The sequence below is a fragment of the Amblyraja radiata genome, chromosome 34, assembly GCF_010909765.2.
Source record: "Amblyraja radiata isolate CabotCenter1 chromosome 34, sAmbRad1.1.pri, whole genome shotgun sequence".
NCBI classification, from domain to species: Eukaryota; Metazoa; Chordata; class Chondrichthyes; order Rajiformes; family Rajidae; genus Amblyraja; species Amblyraja radiata.
In genome coordinates, this window is record NC_045989.1 from 16,645,260 (window position 1) to 16,672,527 (window position 27,268).

The following is a 27,268-nucleotide window of genomic DNA, read 5'->3' on the forward strand; positions in this document are numbered from 1 at the left end:
GCAGATCTGGAAGTTTGTGGCTGGAGACCATGATCTTGCTGGAAGTAATAGTTTAGACGGTCTTTAGTTTGTTTCAGTTTAGTTTAGAGATACAGCATCAAAAGAGGCCCTTCAGCCCACTGAGTTTGCACTGGCCAATGATCACCCGTACCCTATCCTACACACTAGGGGCATTTACTGCTTGGGAAGAATTTACTTCCCATTTACTTCTTGGGAGGAACAAAGACTTACATATTCTGTTGTGCTGCTGCAAGTAAGAATTTAATTGTTTGATCTGGGATGTATGACAATAAAAAACTCTTGACGTTTGACTCTTGAAATTGGACCACCCAGAGAAAGCCCATGCGGACACAGGGAGAATGCACAAACTCCATATGGACAGCACCCGCAGTCAGGATCAAACCTGGGAACACAAAGAGCTGGCGTAACTCAGTGGGACAGGCAGCATCTCTGGAAAGAAGGAACGGGTGACGTTTCAGTTCGAGACCCTTCTTCAGACTGGTTAGGGATAAGGGAAACAAGAGCTATAGATGTAATCCCGGGTCTCTGGTGCAACTCTACCACTGTGCCACCAGTGGGCTGACAACACCAGTGTATGGAGGGAGGAATAAAACAGCTTTTCCAACTCTTGTGATGAAGGTCCCTGACATAACGCTCCCCTCTACATCTCTAGAAAGTGAGGTATATGTCCTCACTGCGTTAGCATTAGATGTTGGACAAAGGGATCTCTTTAAACTTTATTAATCTTGGTTCAGAGAGCCTGGATATCACAATCATTGTATGGAAAGAGCAGGAACCTGAGGAGAGAAACCACTTCACCTCATTATCTACAATACCGCTAGAGAAGGCCAGTTGGTGTCTGAGTTCATCGCATATAAACTGGATGGGCCAGCAATTTGGTGACCCAAAGAAAGGTGAAATAAATGCTAAGTTCTCAAACATGCAAGTTTTCATGTCTCCTCTCACCCAGTTCCTCTCAAGAGGCAAGCATTTAATGGCAGGACTTTCTAACTAATTGTTGCTGTGTTTTTATCATGCTGAACATTTGTTCGGCTATTCCCATTTTGTTGTGTTGTAAAGGGGCATTTGATCCTTGTACATATATATTGAAACACACACTGCTCTTTTGAAACTTTTTCCTAATTACTTCTGAATCTGTCATTGCAGTTAAATTTCATATAATGGATGTTGAATTTTAAGATAAAGTGAATTAAGTTTTAATAGCACAATAATGTAATTATTTTTAATCTTTTAAAAAAATATTTTAGGTGACTCCTGACCTTTTGAAGGATCAACAAACGAATGAGGAGACGGCAAAACAAATCCTGTACAACTATCTAAAAGTGGGGTTGGTATCCAAATCAAAGCCAGTTCAACACTGTGTGCAAATATTATCTAAACTTGAAATGGATGTTTCGTAGCTTATTAAATCGTCACTTTCCAGAAATCTTTAATGGTTGAGATGAATTATTTTAAACTAGAATTCAGGAGGTATTAACGTCAGATTATTTGTTTGTGTTTTTAATATACTTTAGGGAATTTGCCTCTGGTTGTGTCAATCTTTAATGCTCTTTGTGCTGTTCAAAGCAAATGCAGATGAAAGAAATTTTCACCACTTTGGTAATTCTTAATCACCATTACAAATGGATCTTTTGTTTATATCAGATTGCCTGTGAGTTTCTTCTGTTCAAATACTAATTATTCAGTAATACTTATAGGTGCCAAAGGAGATTCAACATACAGGCTGGTTTAAATGGAACTGCTTAATGAGAGAACCAATTTTTGTTCCCTTTGATTACATTGGGAAATATTCAATTACTTTGCTGTTCAGCATATTCCATTTTTACATTATAGCCATAAACCAGTGCAGCACGGGATCAGGGCCTTCGTCTAATGATGTCTGTGCAAACAACTTAGACTAATCCAGTTTGCCATATCCCTCCTTTTCCTGTCCACTCATGTGTCTATCTAAATGCCTCTTCAATGTTGCTAATATATCTGCTTCTACCACCTCCCCTGGCAGCATTTTCTGGGAACCTACCACTCTATGAACAAAAAAAATCTAACCTTGCAAATCGCTGTTTAAAAGTATCCCCTCTCACCTTAAAATGATGCCTTTGAGTGGTAGACATTTCCACCCTGGGAAATGCTATTTGTACCATCTGTGCCTCCCATAATTTTATATGTTTCTTTTGGATCACCTGTGGCCTGTAACACTCAGAGAAAACAGTCAAAGTTTGCCCAACGTCTCCTTGCAGCTAAAATACTTAACTTGAGGCAACATCCTGGTAAACTTCTTTTACACACTCTCCGAAACCTCTACATCTGTCCTGTAATATGGCAACCAGATCTGCTCACACTACTCCAAATGCAGCATACCCAAAGTTTTATACTTCTGTAGTAATGCATTCATCAGTCTATTTGTTAAAGTACACAGAAGTGAAAAAAACATTTTCTGTTTTTAATCATTTTTCTGCATTGAATAATATTAATTATCCAATAACCTGAACCAAGTGCAAATTGTTATTTGAATTTGTACAAATTTCCAACATTTCAGTCTCTTGATTCCATATATCTAAGCTACTGTCTCTATCACTGCCTCGATTTTTGTCTCCTTTAAACCATTATTTTCCTCACCTTGCTCCTCCACCCCACCCCCGTGTGATATTTAGTCCAAGGTTTGCAGACTTGGGAGCTTTCGGTAGATATTAATCTTCCATTGCCATATATGGATTGTCTATATAAATCACTGCCAATCCTGTTGTTTTAACAAACTCTCTAATTTTCCACGATAGTGTGATCCCTTGGCTTCTCTCTCCTACTTTATACCTTTGCAGTTGCTGCCACATTTTCCCTCCCATTTCCTTCCTTTTGTGAATGGTGAGCAGCATTTCTTCCATATCCCAGATCTGAATCTGCATCGTTTTCTGGTTTCTCCCCAGTGTGGCCTCTCTAAGCTTATTGTGTTCTTGATACTCGCCTCCTCTCCATTGACCTTAATCTAACCTGAATACTTATGAAGGTAGACAAAATTGCTGGAGAAACTCAGCGGGTGCGGCAGCATCTATGGAGCGAAGGAAATAGGCAACGTTTCGGGCCAAAACCCTTCTTCAGACTGAATACTTATGACTCCATTGCAGTTCCAGATCTCATGTTGGCCAATGTCGTGTATAGTTCCCTCTCCTTTTAAATCTGCTTTTGGTTACTTTATCCTCAAAAAACAATCTTTAATCACTTTTACATCTTAAATAATCTCACTTGCATTAAATGTTCAAAGTGCATGAAGATGGTGTTGCTTCCCAAATCCATGCCAATCTCTCTTGCTATTCCATGTCTGAATCCCAACAAATGGATTCAATGCTTCAAATCCTTTGCTCTCTTGGTTAACCTAGAATCTTCAACTTTGCTTAAATTGGAACATATTGTGCCCTATTGTGAGCTAACTCAGAACTGTTCCTCTCATCTTCAATCTTCCTGTCAGGCAATACCTCGGTTTAAAAATAATTAAATCTTATGTAAATGGAAACTCAATGCGAAGTAAAAGTGAAAAGCTGGTAAGTCTCATAAACTGTATTTGCTGTGAGCTGTTCCATACAGTGTTCTCGAGTCCAGCTTGCATAATTTGTCCCCTCCTCCCTTCACCTCTGCCCTGACCCCAGGTTACAGTTTGACAAAGGGTAACAGCCCTCTCGTAGCCAACACACCCACGTGTCCGTCTAATAGCTCTGGTCCAAGGCAGTGTATCTTGGCAGGTTGCTGGACTACAGCATGTATCAGTTCAGTCAATGGGAAGTCTGAGGTAAAGTGCGATGGCTTTGCTGTTATTTTTGTTGCTGTTGGTGAATCCAGCATCAACCTGACACCTTCAGACATTGAAGGTAGACACAAAATGCTGGAGTAACTTAAGACATGGCGTGTTTGGCTCAGACCACCTCAAACTCAGGGGTATGTATTGCTGATGATATAAATGGACTAGGTCATGTTTGCATAATTTCCACATTTATCCCATTATAATTGCAAGCAGATTTCCTACTATAGAGAAAGGTGGATATAGGTGGATTGTGCTTTAGGTGTGAAAATCTGTAAACATTTAACTTCCAGCTCAGTAATTTAAAACAAAATCCCTTGAGTGAGATTTTCCAGCTTCATTCAGTCTCTTGACTTGTACATGAGCTGAAGGGATAAACTGCAATTGCTGAAAATGTGAAATGAAAACAAATTTTACAATTTCCCTTCCTCTATCTGTAAAGTGAGAAAACTACGATGGGTGTGGACTGTTTGCTAGAACTGGAAACTCTAAGAAAAGCCAGTTTATTAATAGGGCTAAACAAAATCAGCCAGGGGGAAGGGAACGACAGGTTTAAAATGTCAGGAATGTAGACACCCATCACAGGAGGCATTGGATAAACAGCCAAACAAAGTTTTTTGAAAACAGCTGTGAAAATTGAAGGTTAGGATAGAAGCTCTCTGCAAAATAGAACAAAAGAATATAAAAAATACTAATGGCATGATCATTGTGCAAGAAAAATTTGTAGAAAGTAGAATATATTCTCTTCTCTCCCCCCCTCGTATGGATTCACTGACCTGAATAAACAGTCTTCCCATTGCGCAAAGTGAATACTATTAATAATTAAAAACATTGGCCCAAATTCTGAGTCCAGCAGTGAATGAACAGCACTTGCTGTTCATTATGCCCTCAGTAGTTACCCACAGACTTGACATGAACCTTTATGCAGCGTCTTGCAGAAGTCCAAGCCAATGCTGCACCCTTCACGGCAATCGCACTGGAGGATACTCAATGAGGTACACTTTGTATATACGTTAATGTGTCGATCAAATTTAATCCAGTGGAAATTTATAGCGTGAAATAAATAAACGGAAGGAAAGAAGGGTTTGAGAAGGAGATTTAAGCAACGATAATGTAAAAAATATTTTGCGGAAGATCATCGATATTAATTGAAGGAATGAGAATCCACTTTTTAGTGCCAGGAGAGTTGGCAGTGATTAAGACTATCACCCCGTTAAATGCACACACACACTGATTTGGACAAGCTATAACCTTTTAGGAAAGAATAATGGGCAGATATCACAGAGTCTTGGGGTTTGTGTATTTAAATGCCAGCACATGTCTCTCAGCACATACCATAGCAGCAAAACATGAGGAACAACTTGGCAAAAACGCCCAGCAAACTCTGAGTTCTGTATTTAACCATGCGTGTCTGGGCGCCAGTTATTGCTGGCCTGCTTACCCTGTAATAGTGGTGAGTGCTAATAACCCCACCGTTGCTTCTTGCACTAAATCACTCTGTTACAGCTTCCTGACTCCTTTTTAGTTGGTGCTCCAGTGAAGATAATCACACTCGGTTCGGGTTTATTCTTAGCAAGTCTCATTCCATGCTTATTTTAATCTCAAAAAGGAAAATTGTGCTGTGCAAATTGTGCAGTTTGCGCACAACTTTGTTTGTTCAGAGTATGACCCATTTAATAAATATGTTTTGATCAGGAGAACATGCATTACAATTGGCATAAATCAGTTACACAACACAGCAACCTTATTCCCTGAAAACAATGCAGGTTTATAATTCTAAACTTACCATTATCTACCCATACTTCTAATATCCTAGATGGATTACCTCATTTTGTTAAAACATTTTAATCACACTGGGCATTTATTTTTCAGCTCCAATTAATTCCAATGTCAGAGGAACGATTTGTGGGTAGAATTATGTGACTGCTTCACCAAAGAAGCTGGTCATTTAGTTTGTGTTTATGGAATAAGTGGACAAAGCACTTTCAGGACGTTGAAAACTGAGTGAATAAAGTAGCAATCACTAGATATTTGAATAATGTATTTTCTACTTCATTGCCTCCTAAGTATGTCTGCTCCGGTGAATTGCTATCTGAGGCACTGGGGCTGATTATTTGGGCTGTTGTCCAAAGCAATTAGGCGACTGTTGATGTAAACTGTTGTCTCTTCTTCAGGAGTCAGGATGAAGATGCCACTAAAAAGAAAGTCAATTTGGTATTTGAGAAAATCCAGACCTTAAAATCAAAGAGTGCAGTCAGTTTGGAAAGACAAAAGGACAAAAAGGTGAGTAAAGAACATAAAAATATATGAAATAGCAACATGAGGCGTGCAATTACTCTTATGCTTCATTCATCAAAATCACGGCTGGTCGATCTCCTCTTCATTTTCCTGCAAGTTCACACAGTCTTGATTACCTTTACATCCTGGAATCTATCGTTCTCTGTTTATATGACTGAGCTTGCACAATACTCTGGGGCAAAAAAGTTAAAGATTCAATACCCCTTGCACCATGAAATTGCTCTTCATCTCATGACTAAATGGACTACCTCTAATTCTGATACTGTGACCAAAATGAGTCTGTCCCACTTAGGCGACTTTTTAGGCGGCTGCAGGAGACTATGCGGTCGCCACATGGTCGCCACATGTTCGCGGGTGGTTGCTGGTGAGTCGCCTTCATGGTGAAAACGTGTTGAAAAATTAGCGGCAACAAGAATGAAGCATAGCGAGAATTCTCGTGCCGTAGGTGGGTCGCCAGGAGGTCCTAGTGGGTCACCAGGAGGTTGAAGGTTCTTGGAGGTTCTCATAGGCTGGGGCCGGTGCTGACCGGTGAATGTCATTGGGGAAATAAAACGTAAGCAGTAGTTTTCCAAACCAAGGTTAACTGACAGGTAATGTTAAATGTCCGCCAAGCTTCACAGCCGTGTATCTCTGGCTTCTTAAATGTTGTCTGGTTTCTTAAAAGTTGTCTCCACTCCTTCTCCCCCCCCATCCCCCCTCTTTTAAAGGACTTACCGTACACTGTGCTTTAGCCATCTTAATTACAGCGCCAACGTTCCTGTTCATCGCAGGGTGTGCTTTGCACCGTGTGAATTTCAGACAGCGCTCCCCCCGCTTGCCCTGTACCCCACCTGCAATATGTTTGTGTGTGTGTGTGTGTGTTCCACTCTGACAGTCGCCGTTCCAGTTGCCGGTTTTTCAGGCGACTGCCATCAACTTGACAGTCACCTAAAAAATTGCCTAAGTGGGACAGTTCCAAACTCCTTAGCTAGGGGAAGCATTATCTCTGAATTTGGTTTGTTGAGTGATATAAGATCCTTCTAGACTCTGGCAAACAAAATCTACTCAATCTCTCCTCGTTAAGCAAACTGCCATCCCTGGAACCGGTCCAGTGAATCTTTGCTGGGTTCTCTCTGTGTCAATGTATTTTTTGTAGGTAAGGAGACCAAAATTGCACATAATAATCCATGGTCTTGCCAAAGCCGTCTCCTATATGATTAACACAGTGACTCGGGGTAATACTGCTGTCTCAATGCACTTGCAACCCGAGTTAAATCCTGACGTCTGTGTGGAGTTTGCACGTTCTTCCTGAGGCAGCATTGCTTTTCTCTGCGCACTTCAGATTCCTCCACACCCCAGAGATGTATGGGGTGGCAGATTAATTGGCCATTGTAATTTGCCCCTTGTATATGGGTGAGTGGCAGAATCCTTGGCGAGTTAATGGGAATGTGGGGAGAATAAAACCAATGTAACTGTTTGGTTGATGCTTGGCACACACTCGATGAGCCGAAGGGACTCTTTTCATGCTGCATACTCAAAGTAAAAGCCACAGTTTTGACATTAAAATAATTATTGATTGTTAGTTTTCAGTCAAATCTGGATGGTGTTTGTATTTCATTATTTAAATATTCACAGCATGACAAGACTAGCGTTTATTGTCCATCCACACTTGATCCCTGAACTGAGTGACTTGCTGGGCCACTTCAAATGGTCAACACAACACAGAGAAGAAATTTGGCCTGGGCAATTTCAGTATTATGGCATGATAGTTTACGTAAATGATGCTACATATCCCAATTTTTTATTCAATGTAACAAAAAACAGAATATTAATAAAACGAGTGTAATTTTGTACGCGATAATGTTAATGAAAGATTAATACTCAAACGCGTGGAACTTATGCTCGGGTGCGATTTTAAAACAAAAATCACACATAAGAAATCCTAATCTTTACAATAGTTATCAGATGGACCTTGTAATGAACTGTTATACACATTTATCATGTGTAGTTTTCTGGTGCTTGCTATATAATAATGTCAAGTCAAATAATCATCGTTTGAGCTTAAAATGGCCAAAAATGTTGCTGTAAGCAAATAATAATAATAATAATAAATTTTATTTATTGGGCGCCTTTCAGACATCTCAAGGACACCTTACATAGGTTAACAGGAAATATAAACATATAATCAGAATAAAATAAGTAATAAAGACATCACAGAAACACAAATAGTACAGAACAATTTGAAATACGCGCGCACACACACACACACACACACACACACACACACACACACACACACACACACACACACACACACATATATGCACATATATCTATATCAATATATATCAATATATATATATATATACAATTGTTCTGTTCTATTTGCTTAGAATAATATATCTTAATGTTGCGGTGCTGCCTTTCAATATAGTAATGTACTGTAATCAATTATAGCTTTTATGTGCCAGAAATAACTCGAAGCTGAGGGTGGTGTTCCACTGTGTAATGCAGTCAGGAAAAACATGTTTCAATTGTTCAATCTAAAGCATTAGGAATAAAGCCTGAAGGAACATGACTTTATATGTTACTGTGTCTTGCCTGAAGAGTTCCATGTGGTATATGATAGTAACAGCTGCAATAAAGAGATCACATTTTAATTTGTCTGTTGATTTTATTTAAGGCTTAGGACAATTTCAGAATTGAGCAAAGGAAGACCAATAAGAAAAGGAAAGTAGAATACAAAAGTAGACCATAGAACATAAATTAAAACAGGTTGTAGGATTTTCTATATAGATGTTGAGAAGGAAAAATAAGAGCAAAAGTTAAGATGGGCCAGATTGAGATTGGGGAAATAAGGAAGTGGCAAAAATATTGAACATTTTGCATTTGTCTTCATGGTAAAATATATAAAACAAACCTGAAACTAGCTGAGGATTACAGAACTAGAGTAAATAATGAGGTTAGAGAAACTAATATTTGTAAAAAAGAACATTGTTGGGGAAAGGGACAGAAAGGCCATAAATCTCAGGGACATGATAACCAGCATGTTGGGCTTTTGAAGGAGACTGGTTGTCACCTTTCAAAATGTCATGGTTCTAGAGCAACTCACAAAGCCGGATAAAGTTTAGTTTAGTTGGATACAGCAAGGAAACGGGCCCTTTGGCCTACCAAGTCCGCTCCAACCAGCAATCCCCGCACATTAGCACTATCCTACACACACTAGGGACAATTTTCACTTCTACCAAGCCAATTAACCTACAAACCTGTACATCTTTGGAGTGTAGGAGGAAATTGAAGATCTTGGAGAAAACCCACGCAGTAACGGGGAGAACGTACAAACTCCGTACAGACAGCACCCTGGTAGTCGGGATCAAACCCGCGTCTCCAGCGCTCCAACTCTACCGCTGCATCACCGTGCCACCCCTGTTTTCTTTGGAACTATTCTCCAAATTCTTTGGGACTATTCTCCAGGGTATCGTGCACCCTCCCCTGCTACTTACTGCCTGTTGCTAGTGATGTCGCTGCACTTGTGTAAGCATCTAATTTGCTGTCTTTGTTTATTATACAAACTGTAAGTCCGATTACTGAATAAATCCAAAAGAAGACCAATAAGAAAAGGAAAGTAGAAAACAATATTAGACCATAGAACGTAAATGAATATACGTTCTATGATTTTCTATATAGATGTTAAAAGGGGAAAAACTAGCAACATTTGATATTGGTTAGTCTGAGACTGGGAAATAGGGAAGTGGCAGAAATATTAGATATTTTGTGCTGGTTCTCATGGGGAAAATTACAAAACTAACATCTTGGAAATAGCTGAGGACTACAGAACTAAAGTAAATAGTGAATATTTGACCTGATCGTTTCTGTTTTGAACTGTTTGTTCCTCCTCAGTGGTTACCTGGCCTGCTGAATAATTCTCACATTTTCTGTCTTTGACAAGAAGAATCTTAGAAATAACATTTATCTTAACAAAACAGATGAGCATTGCAGTTTAAGATTTTCTGATGGACACCAAGGGTTATGGGGAGAAGGCAGGAGAATGGGGTTGAGACAGAAAGATAGGTCAGCCATAATTGAATGGTGGAGCAGACTTGATGGGCAGAATGGCCTGATTCTACTTCTATGACATGAATTTATGGCACGGCAAATCCAACAAGTATTCTTGTGGTGTTACTGTTAGATGGACACACAAAGCCGGAGTAACTCGGTGGGTCAGGCAGCGTCTCTGGAGAAAAGGAATAGGTGACATTTCGGGTCGAACCCCTTCTTCTTACTGTTATCCTGTCAATTCAGCTATTCATGACAATGTGAAAATTCATCAACATGTTAGAATTTTAAAAACAAGATACAGGAAAATATAAAACAAAGAGTAGCTTGTTCTTGTATGTGGAATGTGTGCATTCTTTCCTAAGATGATATTCTATTTATCTTGGATGCAGATTGGCAGAGCCAGAGCTAAATGACCTCCATGCTTGACCCAGTGTGCTGTTAGTGTTCAGCTGGCTAATCTGTCAAGTTTGCCAGGACCATTGAAAGTTTACAAACTGATTTGTGTTCAAGGCCTGTGTACGCATTGGCTCTCGTGCTGTCTGCAGGAGGAATCCCAGCCTCCAATCTCATTCATTGTTCTTTATCTCTCTACATCATCATCATCTATATCTCTCGTTTCCCTTTCCCTTGACTAGACTGAAGAAGGGAACCTGAAACATCACCCTCCAGAGATCATCCCTTCTCTCCAGAGATGCTGCCTGTCCTGCTGAGTTACTCCAGCTTTTTGTGTCTATCTTCAGTTTAAATCAGCATCTGCAGTTCCTTCCTACACAGGGGGGCTTCTCCTTTGGGATCTGTTAGTGAGTCAAGTATTGTGCTTGATGTGTCATGGACCAGGCTACCTGTACTAAAGGTCACCAAGTCTGCTACAAAAGGTCGACAGTCAGATCTTTCCCGCCGGGGCCGGGTTCAAATTCAAATTGATTTATTGCCATACACACCAGGGTGCAAGTGAGTTTATTGTTTGCAATAACCTCATAGATATGATAATGATAGATGCAGCAATAAAAATAATGATGATTGCAAACAGCGGGATTGTACAAAGAGTGTTGCACAATCTGAAGTACAAAATAAATTACTTGAAGTGCACTAACAGATTAGCTGAATGAAGTAGAGTTAAGATTAAGAGTATGTGGCAGGACCTCTGGAAATGAGGTGTGAAGAAATTGATTGGTTCAGGAGTCCGACAGCAGTGGAAGGGAAGCTCTTCTTGGGTCTGGAGGTACAGGGCTTTCAAACTTCTCTATTTTTTCCAGTTTTTTCTGTCTATCTTTGGTTTAAACCAGCATCTGCTGTTCCTTCTTACAAGCACTATGAAGGTGGACTGGATAGAAAGAAACGGTGAGCCTGCAATGGACTGGACTGTGTTCATCTCTCTTTATACTTTGTGAAAGAACAAGTGTGTTGATGTTTGTGTACGTTTGATTTTCAGGATGACACCTCCTCTGAATACCAAGCACTATTGGAGCAGAAAAATGCGCTTGAAAAGAAAGTGCTGGCAGCGGAGAAGAAAGCAGAAGAACTGCAAAGAAAACTGGATGAATTGATCTTGGTATTACGAATAAAACACTCTTGACCTGACTCTTCTTAACCTGTGGATTTATGTTACATTGGTTGTAATGTCAAAGACGTTAACTGACAGCCAACTCTTGTGTTTTAGAGACAACAGAATGAGAGAGAGCAAAAAGATAGGACCAAAGGCAATCTCAAAAGCCTACAGTATGAAATGGAAGAAAATATAGAAGAAAATAATCGTTTACGGGAGCAGCTAGCAAAAAGTGATAAAGAGCTACGAAATCAACTGGAAGAGTGAGTAGGCAGGGTTGGATATCTGAGGGAATGTATAACTCGATTAAATGCATCTTTACTTAGTGATTTAAAAAAAACTATCAAGTAAAATAAATTATAATGTTACATAATATTTGTACTCGAATGAGATTACAAAATATTAATTGTCAATTTACTAAATTTATTAATTTAGCACTTGGCATTGACTCAAATTTTTAATCCTGGGCCTTGCAGTTGGAAGAATTACAGCATTTGCTGCTTTCACCAGTGCTTCACTGGTGTATTCACTGTTAACCACAGAGATCCAGAGGTACTCAATCCAAAGTTCTGGAGAACTCAGCGGGACAGACAGTATCTCTGGAGAGAAGGAATGGGCGATATTTCGGGTCTAGACCCTTCTTCAGACTGAAAGTCACAGGAAAGGGAACCGAGAGATATAGACGATAATGGAGAGAAATATAGAACAAATGAATGAAAGATATACAAAAGAATAACAATAACAGTATCTCTAGAGAGAGAGGGAATGCAGGGGTTACTTGAAGTTACTTGAACTGTTACCTGTTTTTTGTTGCATATCTTTCATTCATTTGTTCTATATGTTCTCTCATTTCACTTTCCCGTGACTTTCCGTCTGAAGAAGTGTCTCGACCCAAAACATCACCCATTCCTTCTCTCCAGAGATAGTGTCTGTCCCATTGAGTTACTCCAACATTTTGTGTCAGTCTTTGATTTAAACAAGCATCTGCAGTTCCTTCCTATCGAGATCCAGAGGTAACTGTCAATGATTCTTGTCTGCCATAGATACACTCTTTTGCAATCTTCATTTCAAAAATCAGTAATTAGATGGAAACTCTGGACAAATGCCATCTTCAAAAAAAATCCATCAAGCATGAGAAGCAAGAAAGGTTTTACTGGCATACAAACCCATAATTTGTTCTTAGCAACATTTCTTGGCCTCCATCTCTGGAGAACATGCATGCATTATTTCTGGAGTCTGACTGCAGAGAGGACAAAATATAATACAATCTGTTAGTCCTATTGGAGGTCAATGTTTCAGTTGCGGCTTTGTTTCATTGATACCATCCTATATGATAACCATTCCACTGAAGAATATTATTTCACCATGTTTGGCTATAATTTGTTTACACATTTGCAATTCTACAACATCAAGCTAAATTCTGGCAGTACTTTCCAAAGCTTGTTACAAACTTCAGCTTTTTGTTACTGGCTTGATACACCAAAAATTGGGCTCGGGCCTGTCATTTAAAAAAATCTTTGTCATTTCTATTTCTCCTTTTTCTCAGAGCTAAGTGAGATAGGATCCAAATCAAATCCATGGTAAAAGTTAGTTTCTTAGATTCAATTTGTTCATGGGCACTAGAAGCTTCTGTTTTGTGTATTTTTGTGCGATGACTGTTGCAGGGCTGGTAAACTGGTGTCACCTGGGTGGATGTTACAAGTACTGATTTTTCCCCCCTCACATTTCTCAAAGCTTAGAGTGGTAAAGTTCTCCAGCACAGAAGCAGGCCCCTCAGTCCAACTCATCCATGCTGACCAATGCGTTTTCCTGAGCTGGTTCCTTTTGTGGCATTTGGCCCATTTCCTTCTCAACCTTTCCTATCCATTGAACCTGTTTAAATGTATTTTAAATGTTGTCATTTCACTTGCCCCTAATATTTCCTCTGGCAGCTCATTCCATATTCTCACCACCATCTATGTTGAAACGTATGCTCCTCAGGTCCCCTTTAAATCTACCCCTCTCACCTTAAACCTATGCCCTCTAGTTTTAGACTCCCTTACCCTGAAATAAAAACAGAAAATCAGTTCATATCTTTACTTAATTTTTACCCAGAATGTTTAACTGTTTCTCTTTCCACAGACGTAGAAACAAAGAACTGCAGATGCTGGTTAATTAACAAAAGGACACAAAGATCTTCAGTAACTCAGTAGATCAGGCAGCATTTCTGAACGGGCGACATTTTAGGTTTCGTCCCGAAACATTGCCTATCCATATTCTCCAAAGAAGCTGCCCGACCTGCTTAATTACTCCATGACTTTGTGTCTCTTTCCACAGATGTTGCCTAAATCTACCCAATTATTTGAGCATTCTCTGTTTACATTGTTAAACCCTGCCTCACAGATTAGGTTTCTCGCTATCTACACTAATATTTTATGCCGTAGTTCCGTAACAGTTCCCCTGAAGTACTTTGGGAGATTTTGCTGGGTTAGAGGTGCACTGTAAATGGACATTTTTGCTGTCGATGATGTAAAGTGTGCTGTGGTTGGAAAGGAAATAATGTACTGACGTGTTTCTGTCAGATTGGTGCAAGTGAAGATGGAGAGGGAGCAGTACCAGAGTGAAATTCGGGACTTGCAAGATCAGCTCTCGGAAATGCACGATGAGCTGGATCGTGCAAAGTTCACTGCCGACAATGAGGAGAAAGAGACGCTGATAATGGTAAGTAGATAACAGTTGTCTGCACGGCTTTTCCCTCCCTCCCTGTACTCTGCTCTTTGCCAAACCTCCTGTGCATCTCACTGAAATCCCAAGATTGTAAAATATTGTTTTTTTTGTTTGTGTGATCAGGTCTCCTTCCCATTGGACAATAGTTTTGTTGTTGCCTCGTCTACCAAAAGGCTACATGGTGTTTGCTAGTTGATGTTGGTGGTAGATTCGTCTGTTGTGGATTTCTGTGTGTGAGTGAGCTGTGATTTCTGTCACCCTCCGCTCCCCGGTGGGACAGACACTGCAAATTCCTTCACATTCCTCGCCATTGTAAAATCCTTGGAAAGGGTTTTTTTTCCCCCAATGTTAAACCGCTTCATACCTGAATGAACAATTGGACCACTCTGCAAGAGATATCTGTACATAACCCAGATCATCACACAAACCACTCGCATCCCAGCCATTCTATCTTCTTCCCTCTCCGGTTAGGCAGAAGATACAAAAGCAAGAAAGCATGCAGCACCACATTCAAGTACAGTTTCTTCCACGCTGCTCTAAGACTATTCATGGACCACTCATATGTTAAGGATGTATTCCTGATCTTCCAGTCTACCTTGATGCGGTCATTGTATTTTTTTTAACTGCACCGTTTCTGTAGCTGTGACAATGTATTTGATATCTATTTACCATCTGGTGTACACATGTATGGTATGTATGGATAGCAGGAAAAACAACGTTTTTCACTGTATATCAGTACAAAGGACAAAAATGAATCAATACCAAAACCAAACTTTGAATTATGACTTGGCTGTTCAATAACTACCTTGATAGCACAGGGTGGAGCTGGAGATGCACTGAATATTAGCGCTTGGTTGCAGATGGCACAATAACACCAGGAGCCTCCTTCATCCACAGCGAGAGAGTTACTTGTAAATAGCAGTTATTTCTTGAGTTGGACATTCATTATAAGAAGCTATCACAGAACTATCTTTATAGATAGGTAGGAAAGAACTGCAGGTGCTGGTTTAAATTGAAGAGAGACACAAAATGCTGGAGTAACTCAGTGGGACATGCAGCATCTCTGGAGAGAAGGAATGATTGACGTTTTCGGGTCGAGACCCTTCTTCCTAATAAAATGTGTAGGAAAGAACTGCAGATGCTGGTTTAAATCGAAGATAGACACAACATGCTGGTGTAACTATCTTTATAGAATCATGTAGCAGATTAATGGGCCCTGCAGCCCAACTCATCCTTGCCAACCAAGATGCCCCATCTTAGTTACTACTTTTACACAAGTTTGACCAATATCCCACTAGATGTTTTCTATCCATGTACCTGATCAAATGTCTTTTAAATGTTGTATTGTACCTGCCTCAACTACTTATTCTGGCAGATTGTTCCATATACCACTGTCCTTTGTGAAAAGGTTTCCCCTCAGGTTCCTATTAAATCTTTCTCCTCTCATCTTAAACCAATGCCCTCATATTCTAGATTCCCCCACCATGGAAAAAAGACTGCACTCACATTACTTATTCTCCTCATGATTTTATACACCTCTATAAGATTACCCTTCAGCCTCCTGTGTCCCCAAGGAATAAAGTCTGAAATGCAGAAATAAATATGCCTTGCTGAAGTCCATATGGACTACGCATGCATCCCTGCCCTCATTAAACTTCATGGTTTCTTCAAAAAAGCTCACTCAAATTTGTGAGACATGATCTCCCACGCACAAAATCATCCTGTGTTTGTTTAAAGCCATGATGTTATTGTATTAAAAGATCTACAAATAAATTAATCTTCAAACAGTACTTTGCATTGAAGTTGTTGGAGATGTATCTAAATTTGTAATCTGGGATTAGGAAATTCCTGCATTGGGCTGGAATCAAAAACTGGTCATTCTTGCTTTGTTCTATAACATTGCATTATTTTCCATGCCATTGTTCGTGAGTGTCAGGCCAGATGAACCCAACATAAACAAATGTTTTCAGCTTCCTTAACAATGTCAGCAACACAGATATACAATGAATGTCAACGTTTCCATGTTTTAATGTTCTGCAGCTGTACGGTTCTTCTTCTTTCTTGCTCCCGAAATTCTTCAGTTTGAAAGATGAACACAGATCGTAAACATCTATTGTAATACATTTTCAAAAAAAGTTAAGAGAAAGGCTGGAGGGCCTGTTCCTGTGCTGTACTGTTCTATGTTCTGCAAATATCTTCCGAATGATAGTTTGATGCTAAGTTATTCAGCCTATTGCAAAATTAATCAATTAGCAAGTTACTAAACTTTGAGTGTGATTGAGAGTTCAAAGAGCTGGAGTTATGAGGATAATGAGTGCAGGATAAGATCAGAACTGTTGGAAATTTAGCAAAAGCAGGTTGTACATCATTGATTTAGCATACTTTTTCTGCCTTGTGCAATTATTTGTTAAAATTGAGGTTGTATGCAGAGGGGGAAAGTGCTCGGTTCCTTTCCTAGCCCTCTGCTATTTGTTGCTCTCAGCCGGTTGATGGAATTGCTGCTTGCGTTCTTGGCTTCCTTGTCAGTACCACTCTCACAGATGCTGGAGATTACAGCAGCAAGTTGAACAAAAGTAAAACAAAAGTGTGCTTGTCTTGTTTGTGTGCCTACTCCTGTACAAGCGAACACATTCGAGCCTGCTTGACACAATCGATGCAAGACAAATGTATTGAGCAATCGGTCACCTGTTCCAGTTGGTACAACGCAACACATCCTTTATAATTAAAGCCACATATAAAATCTCTCTATTTAATATTTAAATACAATTGGGAGAAAGGGGCGGCACAGTGGTGCAGCAGTAGAGCTGCTGCCTTACAGTGCCAGACACCCAGGTTCAATCCTGACTACGGGTGCTGTCTGTACATTTTCCTGTGACCATGTGGGTTTGATCTGGGTGCTCTACTTTCCTCCCACATTCCACAGACATGCAGGTTTATAGGTTAATTGGCTTCTGTAAGTTGTCCCTCGCGTGTCGAATAGAATTGGTGTATGGGTGATTATTGGTTGGCGTGGACTTGGTGTGCTGAAGGGCCTGTTTCCATGCCATATCTCTAAATTAAGCTAAGAAAACTAAACCCTTCCATTAGAACTGCTCAGACTGTGTTCATTGGTGAAAAGTGACTGGGGTTGCAGGTCCATCAGCTCAAATCCTCTCCTGTGTCTTTTCTGATGCTGGACTTGCTTTGTCGTGGCTTTGTGTGTTGGCATGTGGTAATTGTTGAGTCACTCTGTCTTCTGATGTGGGCTTTGCAGTGATGCTGGCTCCTACTGATGGTTCCTTGGTTATTGTGTGTGTTTCTCTGTTGACCATCTAGATAATCTTTGTGTGGTGTATCTGTTGGACTGTACATCCTGTTGTATGTGTAACATCTTTCCTGTCACCACCCTTGATGAGCATCTTCCACGAGGCTTCAGTGTAACGTATCAGTCGCACTTTCCTCATTGTTTTTAGCTCCACTACCTTGTGACTGAAGGCTTGCACCAGTTGGATATCAGTTTCCTTGTGCCAGCATCTGACATAAATATATCAAAAGGACACTTGCCATGGCAAATTAACCAGCTTTGGCACCAGGAAAATTATATTCAAAGGGCAGTCTGGATCTGACCCAGTCTCTGTGCCTACACAACACATCTAATCTGCTCCATGGGCTTAAGATGAATGTGTATTGATTGTAGAAACTATTTTCTAAAGCACATCCTGCATACTTTTCCCATTTTCCCTAGTCCTTTCTTTCTCAGCCACTCAGATACTCGACTCCTGGCTCCATGTATTAGTATTACTGTCTAGGATTCCGGGGAAAATGAGGATGTTAAAATAGCAAGGTGCACCATTAAAGGAAACTTCGCAGAGAGAATGTTTCTTTTCGACATGCCTACTCTCAGACAGACAAATTGGATATAGCCTGCTCAATGATGTACAACATAACAATACATATAGACACAAAATGCTGGAGTAACGCAGCGGGACAGGCAGCATCTCCGGAGAGAAGGAATGGGCGACGTTTCAGGTCGAGGTCTGAAGAAGGGAAAATTCACCCATTCCTTCTCTCCAGAGATGCTGCCTGTCCCACTGAGTTACTCCAGCATTTTGTGCCACTGAATAGCACAGTCAACTGGATATTTCATCAGTTCATTGAGTGAAAGTGGGCTTTCTGGATGGTGAATAATGGGATTGGATTTGCCCTGCTTTATGCGGTGAGCGGAATATGCCTGGGCAATTTTCCACATTATTGGGTTGATGCCAGTGATGTATCTGTCTTGTAAGGGCTTGGCTGGAGATGCAGCTGGATCTGGAGTGCAGGTCTTCAGTATTAGAGTTGGGATGCTGTCTGTTTGTAATGTGGAAGTGTGCAATGCATACATCTCTTACCTCAACCCACAAATCTTTGTGCTGGTGGTGGTTGTGTCAGCAATGTTCTTGGCAGAGTTCTTGAATATTGTGTTTGGTTCCAGGAAATAATTGAAGCAAAACAGCAGTTGGAAGAGGTGCTGATAGCTAAAGAAGATCAGCAGGAGATGCTGAGGCGACGAGAACGAGAACTGACAGCACTTCGGGGTGTTCTGAAAGAGGAGGTATCTAACCGTGACCAGGAGACTGAAGAGCTCAAAGAACAGCATGAAAAGGAGAAGCAGAAACTGAAGAAAAATATTGAAGATCTTTTGCAGGTAATTGAACCATTTTCTTGCATAATTATCTTTTGAAAGCATTATGGACAGAGTGGTGGAGCTGCTGGGAAAATCTGCCAGATAGGTGCTGCACGGATAGACACTGTCCGTCCTGTTTCATCCCTCTCAGATTCAGAATCCTGGACGGGGCTGTCTGAAATATTTCACAAGTAGCTCACTGCAGATATGAACAAATTAAGTTTAAATCTAATAAATTTGGTTTTGTTCTTTGAGTTGAATACTTCAGTGAGAAATAATTGCTGGAAAGGCAGCTCATGTGGTGGAGCCGTTGCCTCATGGCGCCAGAGACCTGGATTTGATCCTGACCTTGAGTGCGGTCTGTGTGGAGTTTGCTCGTTCTCCCTGTGACTGTGTGGGTTTCCTCCGGGTGCTCAGGCTTCCTCCCACATCCCAAAGAAGTGCATGTTTGTTGGTTAATTGCCCTCTGTAAATTGGACTGAGTGTGGAGGGGAGTGGATGCGAAAATGGGATACCTTGGAGCTAGTGTAAATGGTGATTGATGGTCGGTGTGGACTCAGTGGGGCGAAGAGCCTGTGTACATGCTGTAGCTTTCCATCAACTAAAAAATACCAGGAACAGCTTGCAATCTTGTGGAATGATGCAGATTGTTTGCAAACAAATGCATCATCACACTATAGGCACAGCCCATTGATATAGACTTGGATGCTAAGTTCTTTAATTTTGCCTTATCATGTCATAATAAACTATTTAATAATAATAATATCTTTTATTGTCATTGCACATAAGCGCAACGAGATTTGTTATGCAGCTTCCATCCGATGTCATAACATAAAAAATGAATAACATTTAGATTTAGATATCCTGAGAACATGGATTGTAAAATGTCAAATTTGGCACCTAATGTGGCGGTGAATGCAGTAAAATCCTCCTCACTTCCTCATGTAACTGGCCAATATGTTAATGAGTGGCAGTCTGAAGTATTTCACTTGCTACCAAAGAACTGTAATTGTAAGTGACAAGATGAAAGATAGGTTTGTTATATGCTGCAATTGGCCTGAAAAATGACCTATAAGTAGGTCAGAGGCTGGCAGCAGGATGGGTCTATAAATAGTACTTCTGCTCTCTCAATGGCCTTTCAATCTCCCTGCATTTGCACCGAATTAAGTTTTGTTAATTGGTGTAAATTATTTTTACAAGCAGACATTTTCTTTAATGTACTATAGAGCAAGTTTCAAAATTAAATCTAATTACAAGATCACTCATTTGAAAATAATTAATCTCTGGATTTTGAGATTCACACCCTTGCTGCTGAATGTCAAATAAATGTTATGCCAGAGATTCATAACTTATCAATGATATTCTTCCTTTTAAACCCTTGCTTCATACTGTGGGTGATTTTGGGGCTTCGAGGGCCGTTGGGCTACAAGCAGTGGTCTTTGCACTTTTGGCTTATAAATTACAGATCCTGTAAAGCCTGCACCGTAGCAGGTCGAGACGAGCTGAAACCTCCCAGCCCCACAGACCCCACTGTGGCTGCAGGAATATGGTGGCACAGTGGTGAAGTTGCTGCCTCACAGTGCCAGAGACGTGGGTTCAATCCTGACCACTGGTGTTGTCTGTACGGAGCTTGTACATTTTACCTGTGTAGGTTTTCTCCGGGTGCTCCAGTTTCATCCCACACTCCAATGACGTACAGGTCAGTAGGCTAAATGGCTTCTGTAAATTGTCCCTAGTGTGCAGGATAGGAATAGGAATACTTTATTGTCACATGTGACTAGGCACGGAGAGATTCGTTGCTTGCACACACAATGTGTACAAATAGCAGCCACCTACGGCACTGACATAGTTACAAAGCACGCCGGCCCCCTCCCCGCCCCAACAGTTCCCCCATGGCGGGTCCCCATTATCCTTTGTCCTCCCCCTGCCTCCCTCACGGCGGTCCCCCCACGCAGGGTCCTCCATTGTTCTTCCCCTCCCCCCTCACGGCAGATAGTGTTAGTGTATGGGTGATCGCTGGTCGGCGCGGACTCTCTGGGCCAAAGGGCCAGTATCTCTAAAGTAAAATAAATACCCGTGTCCTGATTACTGGTGTTCCTTATTCGGCTGCAAACCGGTTATTGATGTTTCCACTCTTCCCAGCATTGAATGCAACCCATCTCGCAGCAAACAGGCACGATGGGGGGAGGGGTGTGCAGGAACACACTTTATTCACCAACACTCCCAGTAATACACGGCTGACTTCACTAGAACGCAGATCCACAGATAAGAAGTCAGGGGATGGATGACAAGGGGTTTGTGTGAATCTTGTGTGTGTGTGTGTATATATTTGTTGACAGTGAGAGCTAGCTATTCAGAATGCCAGAAAGTGGAAGTTGGAGCTATTCAGATTTATGGTCAAAGAGCAAATATATGGGAGAATTGATTTACAGAATAGCGACAGAAATGTGAAGATACACTTGCTGATGGATAATAAGATATGGAGATTGTTGATGCAACACGGACAAGTGCTTTCATGTGTGGGACAGAGCTGGGGAAGCCATTAACGAGATTAGCACCAAGATATCTGATGGGGAATTCAGGGCGTTTGGGAATATAGAAATGGTTACCACATGGGGTTACTGAGGTCAATCGCATGGATGCATTTGCAGGGAAGCTGTATTAGTTTATCAAGGTGGAAGTGCCGCGGATTGTGTTAAAAACTAGGGACTGGAGTGGTCTTGGGTGAAGCATAAATGGCATCACTGGCTGGCACTGAATTGTTTCTCTGCCCTACTCTCTGAGGTCAGTCTCTAACAGAAACTGGAAGCTAATCCTTCCTTCTAATTGCACAGACTGTTTGGGTGACCTCATACTTGTCATGTTCATGGTACAGTTTTTTTTGATGGGTGTAAGTGTTATCCTCTGACATAATCCATTTCACCGGGACAATCAGACGGAGGCAGAGCTCCTGCACTGCTGTGTGTTTCTTTTAAAGAAGGAATTTGAGCTGAACCTATTTGAGTTTAGCCTGAGTTTTGAGTTGTTTTAAGTAATCAGGGCACCATAGAAGTTTGATTTCACACAATAAACTATTTTCACATTTTCCAGGATAATGGTTCTCCTTTGAGGAATTGGATCTGTAAATCTGCACCCTTCCTTAGAGGCTAGACTATCATTCAACATTTTATGCATTTTTAACACTGCTCCATGGTCATCTTTCCGTATTCCTGCCGTTTTTAAACAATGAGAGTGCTCGTATTACAGTGAACCTCTTTTACCAGGTTTGCTGTGAAGTGGTGAATTCCTTTTAAAGTCATTTTTGTAACTATTGGCCGAAATAGCACATAAATAGTTTAATTAGTTATCATATTTTAGCAATAGAGACAGCATTTATTCAGTGAAGAATATGGCGGATTTGCCACAGCAGTGCTCGATGGCCAGAGAGGAAATGACGATCACATCTTAGGTTTTGTAATATTTCTTGTACTGCATGTGTGAAACTCTTGCTTTTGATGTTGGTGGGGTGAATGCTAACCGTAAAAAGTTATGTTGAAGAAGAAAGTGTGCTTGACAATGTGGACTTTTAGATATTTACTATACAATGTTGCAACCTTGTTTGCTTACCTAAACTGTTGCAGTTTGACCTGTCCAAGAAAATCATTAAACCGTTAGTTACTTGCCATTGAATTGTCTTGTAGCTTCATAGACGTGGATTCAATCCTGATCTCTGGTGTTGGCTGTGTGGAGTTTGCATATTCTCCAGGAAACTAAGTACTCTGGTTTCCTTCCATGTCCCAAAGGATGGCAGGCTAATTGGTAATTGTAAATAACCTCTGGAGTTGGTGGGTGGTGAAGGAATTGGGGGAAATTGATGGGGATGTGAGGGAGAACAGGCTATGGGATCATGTGGGGGAATGGGATTGATAAGATTGTGCCATGAGCTGGCATAGATTCAATGGGCTGAATGGCATCCCATGTCATGAGAAAATATGAAAAAATGAATTCTGCTGCTGTGATTTATTTCCAGTGGGTGCTGTGCATTCCCAAAGATAGTCTTGAAAACCTACATCATAACCTCTCACCAACAAAATGCTCAGAGCATGTCAGACAACATCGGGAAAATAAAAGTTTGGTTCCTTATTATTGACAAAGCAACTTTGTGTTGAAATAAAGGTCTCTTATTATTGCAATGATCTTTATAATGTTGATCCTCAAAATAATAATGTTGCCCTTAAAAGAAAAGGATATAATGATCTATTAGAATTTGGTTGGTGTAGGGTTATGAAGAGTCACAATTTCTGCTGGTCAAGTTTTAGTTTAGTGGAATCAGGCCTTTCGGCCCATTGATTTCCCATTCTCACTAGTTCTATACTATCCCATTTTTTCATCCATTCCCTACACATTAGGGACAATTTGCACATCTTTCGCAAGTGGAGGAAACCCAAGCAGTCGCATGAAGGTGTAAGCTCAGACAGCAGCGGATGTCAGGATCAAACCCAGATCTCTGGCGTTCTGAGGCCACAGCTCTCAGCTGCATCACTGTGCCACCCACATGAAAAGTCTGGAGAAAATAAGAATACAGCATGATTTTCTTTTACTAATCTACATTAGTTGAGGGTGTTAAATAGAGGAGGTTAATTTATCGAATATAGACACAAAAAGCTGGAGTTACTCAGTGGAACAGGCAGCATCTCTGATCAGAAGGAATGGGTGACGCTTCAGACTAGTCGGGGGTAAGGGAAACGAGAGATATAGGCGATGATGTAGAGAGATGAAGAACAATGAACAAAAATGTAACGATGATGAAGGAAACAGGCCATTGTTAGCTGTTTGTTGGGTGAAAACGAGAAGCTGGTGCGACTAGGGTGGGGGATGGATAGATAGAGAGAGAGGGAGGGAATGCTGGAGTTACTTGAAGTTAGTGAAATCAATATTCGTACCACTGGGTCGGTTGTCAGCTACCCAAGCAAAATATGAGATGCTGTTCCTACAAATTGCGTTTAGCCTCACTCTGACCATGGAGGAGACCTAGGACAGAAAGGTCAGTGTGGGAATGGGAAGGAGAATTAAAGTGTTTAGCAACTGGGAGATCAGGTAGAATCAGGTGGACCTTCTTTCCTCCTCCTTCGCCCACATACACACACGCATACGCACACGCACACACATGCGCACGCACATGCACACACACATGTACACACACGTATACGCATACGCACGCGCACACACACGCGCACATACACACACACATTCAGACGCACACACACGAGCATACGCACGCGCACACACACATGCACATACACATGCACATACACACGCACATACACACGCACATACACACGCAATCAATCTGTTTTTGCTACATCTTGATTTTACCTAAATGGCCTTTCGGGGCACACTTGTGAACCCTGATAATCTAGGTTTAATCCAATGTACATAATTATGTTGTATCTGGGACTCAGCGGTGGACGAAGCTGCTCCTGCAATGGTGGGAGGTTGTGAATTGATGTGACCTGAAGTCTCCTACTCCCATCGCTATCTCCAGCAGCCCGCAGATTGATCAAGCTGCTGGACGGGCAGCTGTAGGAGAGACACCAGGCTGGTACAACAGCTAATAGTGCAGGTACATGGCTAATGCTGCTGCCTTAATATTGCACTTTGTGAGCCCACTCTTACACAAGCAGTCCTCCAATTCATTCAGCCAGCCAGTTGTGAGGATGTGCAGGCAGACGAGGTTAGTTTAAGTAGGCATGGTGCTGGAGTCAGACATTGTGGGTTGTGGGGTCTATACCCGAACTGTACTGCTCTCTGAACTATGATTCCTCCAGCCTTAATCTCAAGGTCTGCAGAGTTCACTCCTCACTCCACTAGCCCCGTGTCATGGGGCCCTCAGCCTGTTAAACGGAGCGTGTGTTGTGAAATCTCAAGGGCAAGGAAAGTATTTTGTGGATCCAGAGGAACACTGTTCTGAACACTGAAAATAAACCTATTAGTCTGTCCTATCTGACATTTGCTGTTTGTTACAGGCAATGGCACATGTTGGCAGAGGAATATACTTGTAGTTGCGGTGTCTGAGATTCTCCGCAATGCCCAACATTCATTTCTGTGTGAATAGCATTCAGTTCCGTGTGAACATATTCAACAGTTCAGAAAGGCTGAGGTACAGTTCTAGGAAGCTCAGTGGAATGCTCGAGGATAAGGCTTCAGATGGAGAAGGGACTCCTGGACTGCTAGCACACGTGCGTTATCTGTTACAAGAATGCTTCACACATGGTCGAGGACACGATCACCGGTGCCCTTAGTGAGAATGTTACACTAGAGTCTTTTCCTGAACAACGTGTACTAGATAAGCCTTTGACAGAGATGAAATTCACCTTTTATCTCAAGCACCGGATGGGTGTGCTTGGGTTTATTACTTGTTTAATATTAAGGACTAAAAACAAATTTCAACATCAAAAGTTCCTCATGAATAACGGAGGTCAAGAAAAGCAGACTAATGCATTTACATAAACACAGAACAGCACGGCACAGGAACAGGGCCATCGACCCACAACGTCTGTGCTGAACATGATGCCAAGTTAAACTAATCACTGCCAGCATGTGATCCATGCCCCTCCATTCCCTGCGTATCTATGTGCCTACCTAATCATAAGCCTCCTAAACACCCTTCAGAGTTTGGATCAAGACTATATTGCTGCTCCGCTGAGCAGAGGATGCTTTTCCAAATACAATCAGTGCTAAAAGTGTTGTTCTAGCATAATGTGGTGTGGTGCAGATGACAGTGATGCTGCACTAGAGACAATGTGCCAAACGCTGCCCACTGTTTATTCTCCCACAGCAAAGAATCTCTCTTCTCGGTACTTACTCAATAACAGCCAGCAGCACCTTCTAGCCTAGAAGAAACGTTCTTGACTCTTGTGAGTGTTTAGAATCCAGGACTTTGAACATGACAATTAATTGGCTTGCTGTTGGTGACGGCAAGCAGGGTATCGAAATTCATTCAATACTATTGTGGTCAGCCAATTACAATGATTTTGATTCACCTCAACTATTGTGATTATGATTTATGATGAAAAATACATGAATAAATTGGACAAAAAGACATATTTAAGAAAGCCACAAATTTACAGTGATGTTATAGACAATAGACAATAGGTGCAGGAGTAGGCCATTCGGCCCTTCAAGCCAGCACCACCATTCAATGTGATCATGGCTGATCATCCCCAATCCTGCCTTCTCCGCATATCCCCTGACCCCGCTTTCTTTAAGAGCCCTATCTAGCTCTCTTGAAAGGATCCAGAGACCAGCCTCCACTGCCCTCTGAGGCAGAGAATTCCACAGATGTTTTGTGTAATGAAAAAAGTCTGAGGGCAATTTACTGCACGTGATATTACCAGTAGTGTCAGAATAGCTGAGTTTAACCTGTTCATTTAAATCACAGATTTACAATTACATCCGTTTGAAAGTAAATGATCTTGCTCATTGAGTTGACATCAGTATTTTATTGAATTGTGTGCTTCTTTAGCGTTTTGCGATCTTTAGCGTTTTGCATCAGTTATCACCATGAAGGACGTTGCGCATGATGACATGGGCTAATTTCATAACTGGCAGGGACTTGTAATATGAGGAGTTGGAAACGCACTGGGCTCCAGTCCAACAGATCAGTGGGGTGTTCAAGTCTGCATCCAAGGGGTTTAAAGGAAGTAAGTGGCTGCCGAGGCAATAGACCCATTTGTTGAATTTTTCAAAACACTTGAAATTCCAGGAGGGTTGGAAACCCGCCAATGTGAATTGTGTAAGAAGGAACTGTAGATGCTGGTTTAAACCGAAAAAAGACACAAAAATCTGGAGTAACTCAGCGGGTTAGACGGCATCTCTATAGAAAAGGAACAGGTGACATTTCAGGTCGAGAACCTTCTTCAGACTGAGAGTCAGGGGAAAGGGAAACAAAAAATATAGACAGTGATATCGAGAGATATTGAACAAATGAATGAAAAATATGCCAAAAAGTAACGATGGTAAAGGAAACAGGCCATTGTCAGCTGTGGGTGAGGTGAAATGGAGAAAGGGAGAAGGGGCTGGGGTTTAAGAATAGATATGTTTTGCAGGGGGTAGGTAGATCATGAAGGCGGACAATAGGATCTGTTGGTAGAAACCCCGAAGAGTTGCTAATCTGGTGACTTTCAAATGCTTCTTATAGTTTGCAATTTTCATTATTCACTCATGATTCCTTTAGCATGGGAAGCTG

At 41.2% G+C, this 27,268-nt stretch overlaps 1 protein-coding gene across 3 annotated transcripts in view; it reads left to right on the forward strand.

Moving 5' to 3' along the window:
* Positions 1–27,268, forward strand: part of cgnl1 (cingulin like 1) — a 116,136-nt gene that overhangs the window by 27,704 nt on the left and 61,164 nt on the right. For all 3 annotated transcript variants that reach the window (XM_033050511.1, XM_033050512.1, XM_033050510.1), the window contains exons 3-8: positions 1,269–1,348; positions 5,983–6,091; positions 11,577–11,696; positions 11,805–11,953; positions 14,252–14,390; positions 18,850–19,062. In XM_033050511.1, coding sequence (XP_032906402.1) covers positions 1,269–1,348; positions 5,983–6,091; positions 11,577–11,696; positions 11,805–11,953; positions 14,252–14,390; positions 18,850–19,062 — 810 coding nt within the window. The remainder of the gene's footprint in view (positions 1–1,268; positions 1,349–5,982; positions 6,092–11,576; positions 11,697–11,804; positions 11,954–14,251; positions 14,391–18,849; positions 19,063–27,268) is intronic.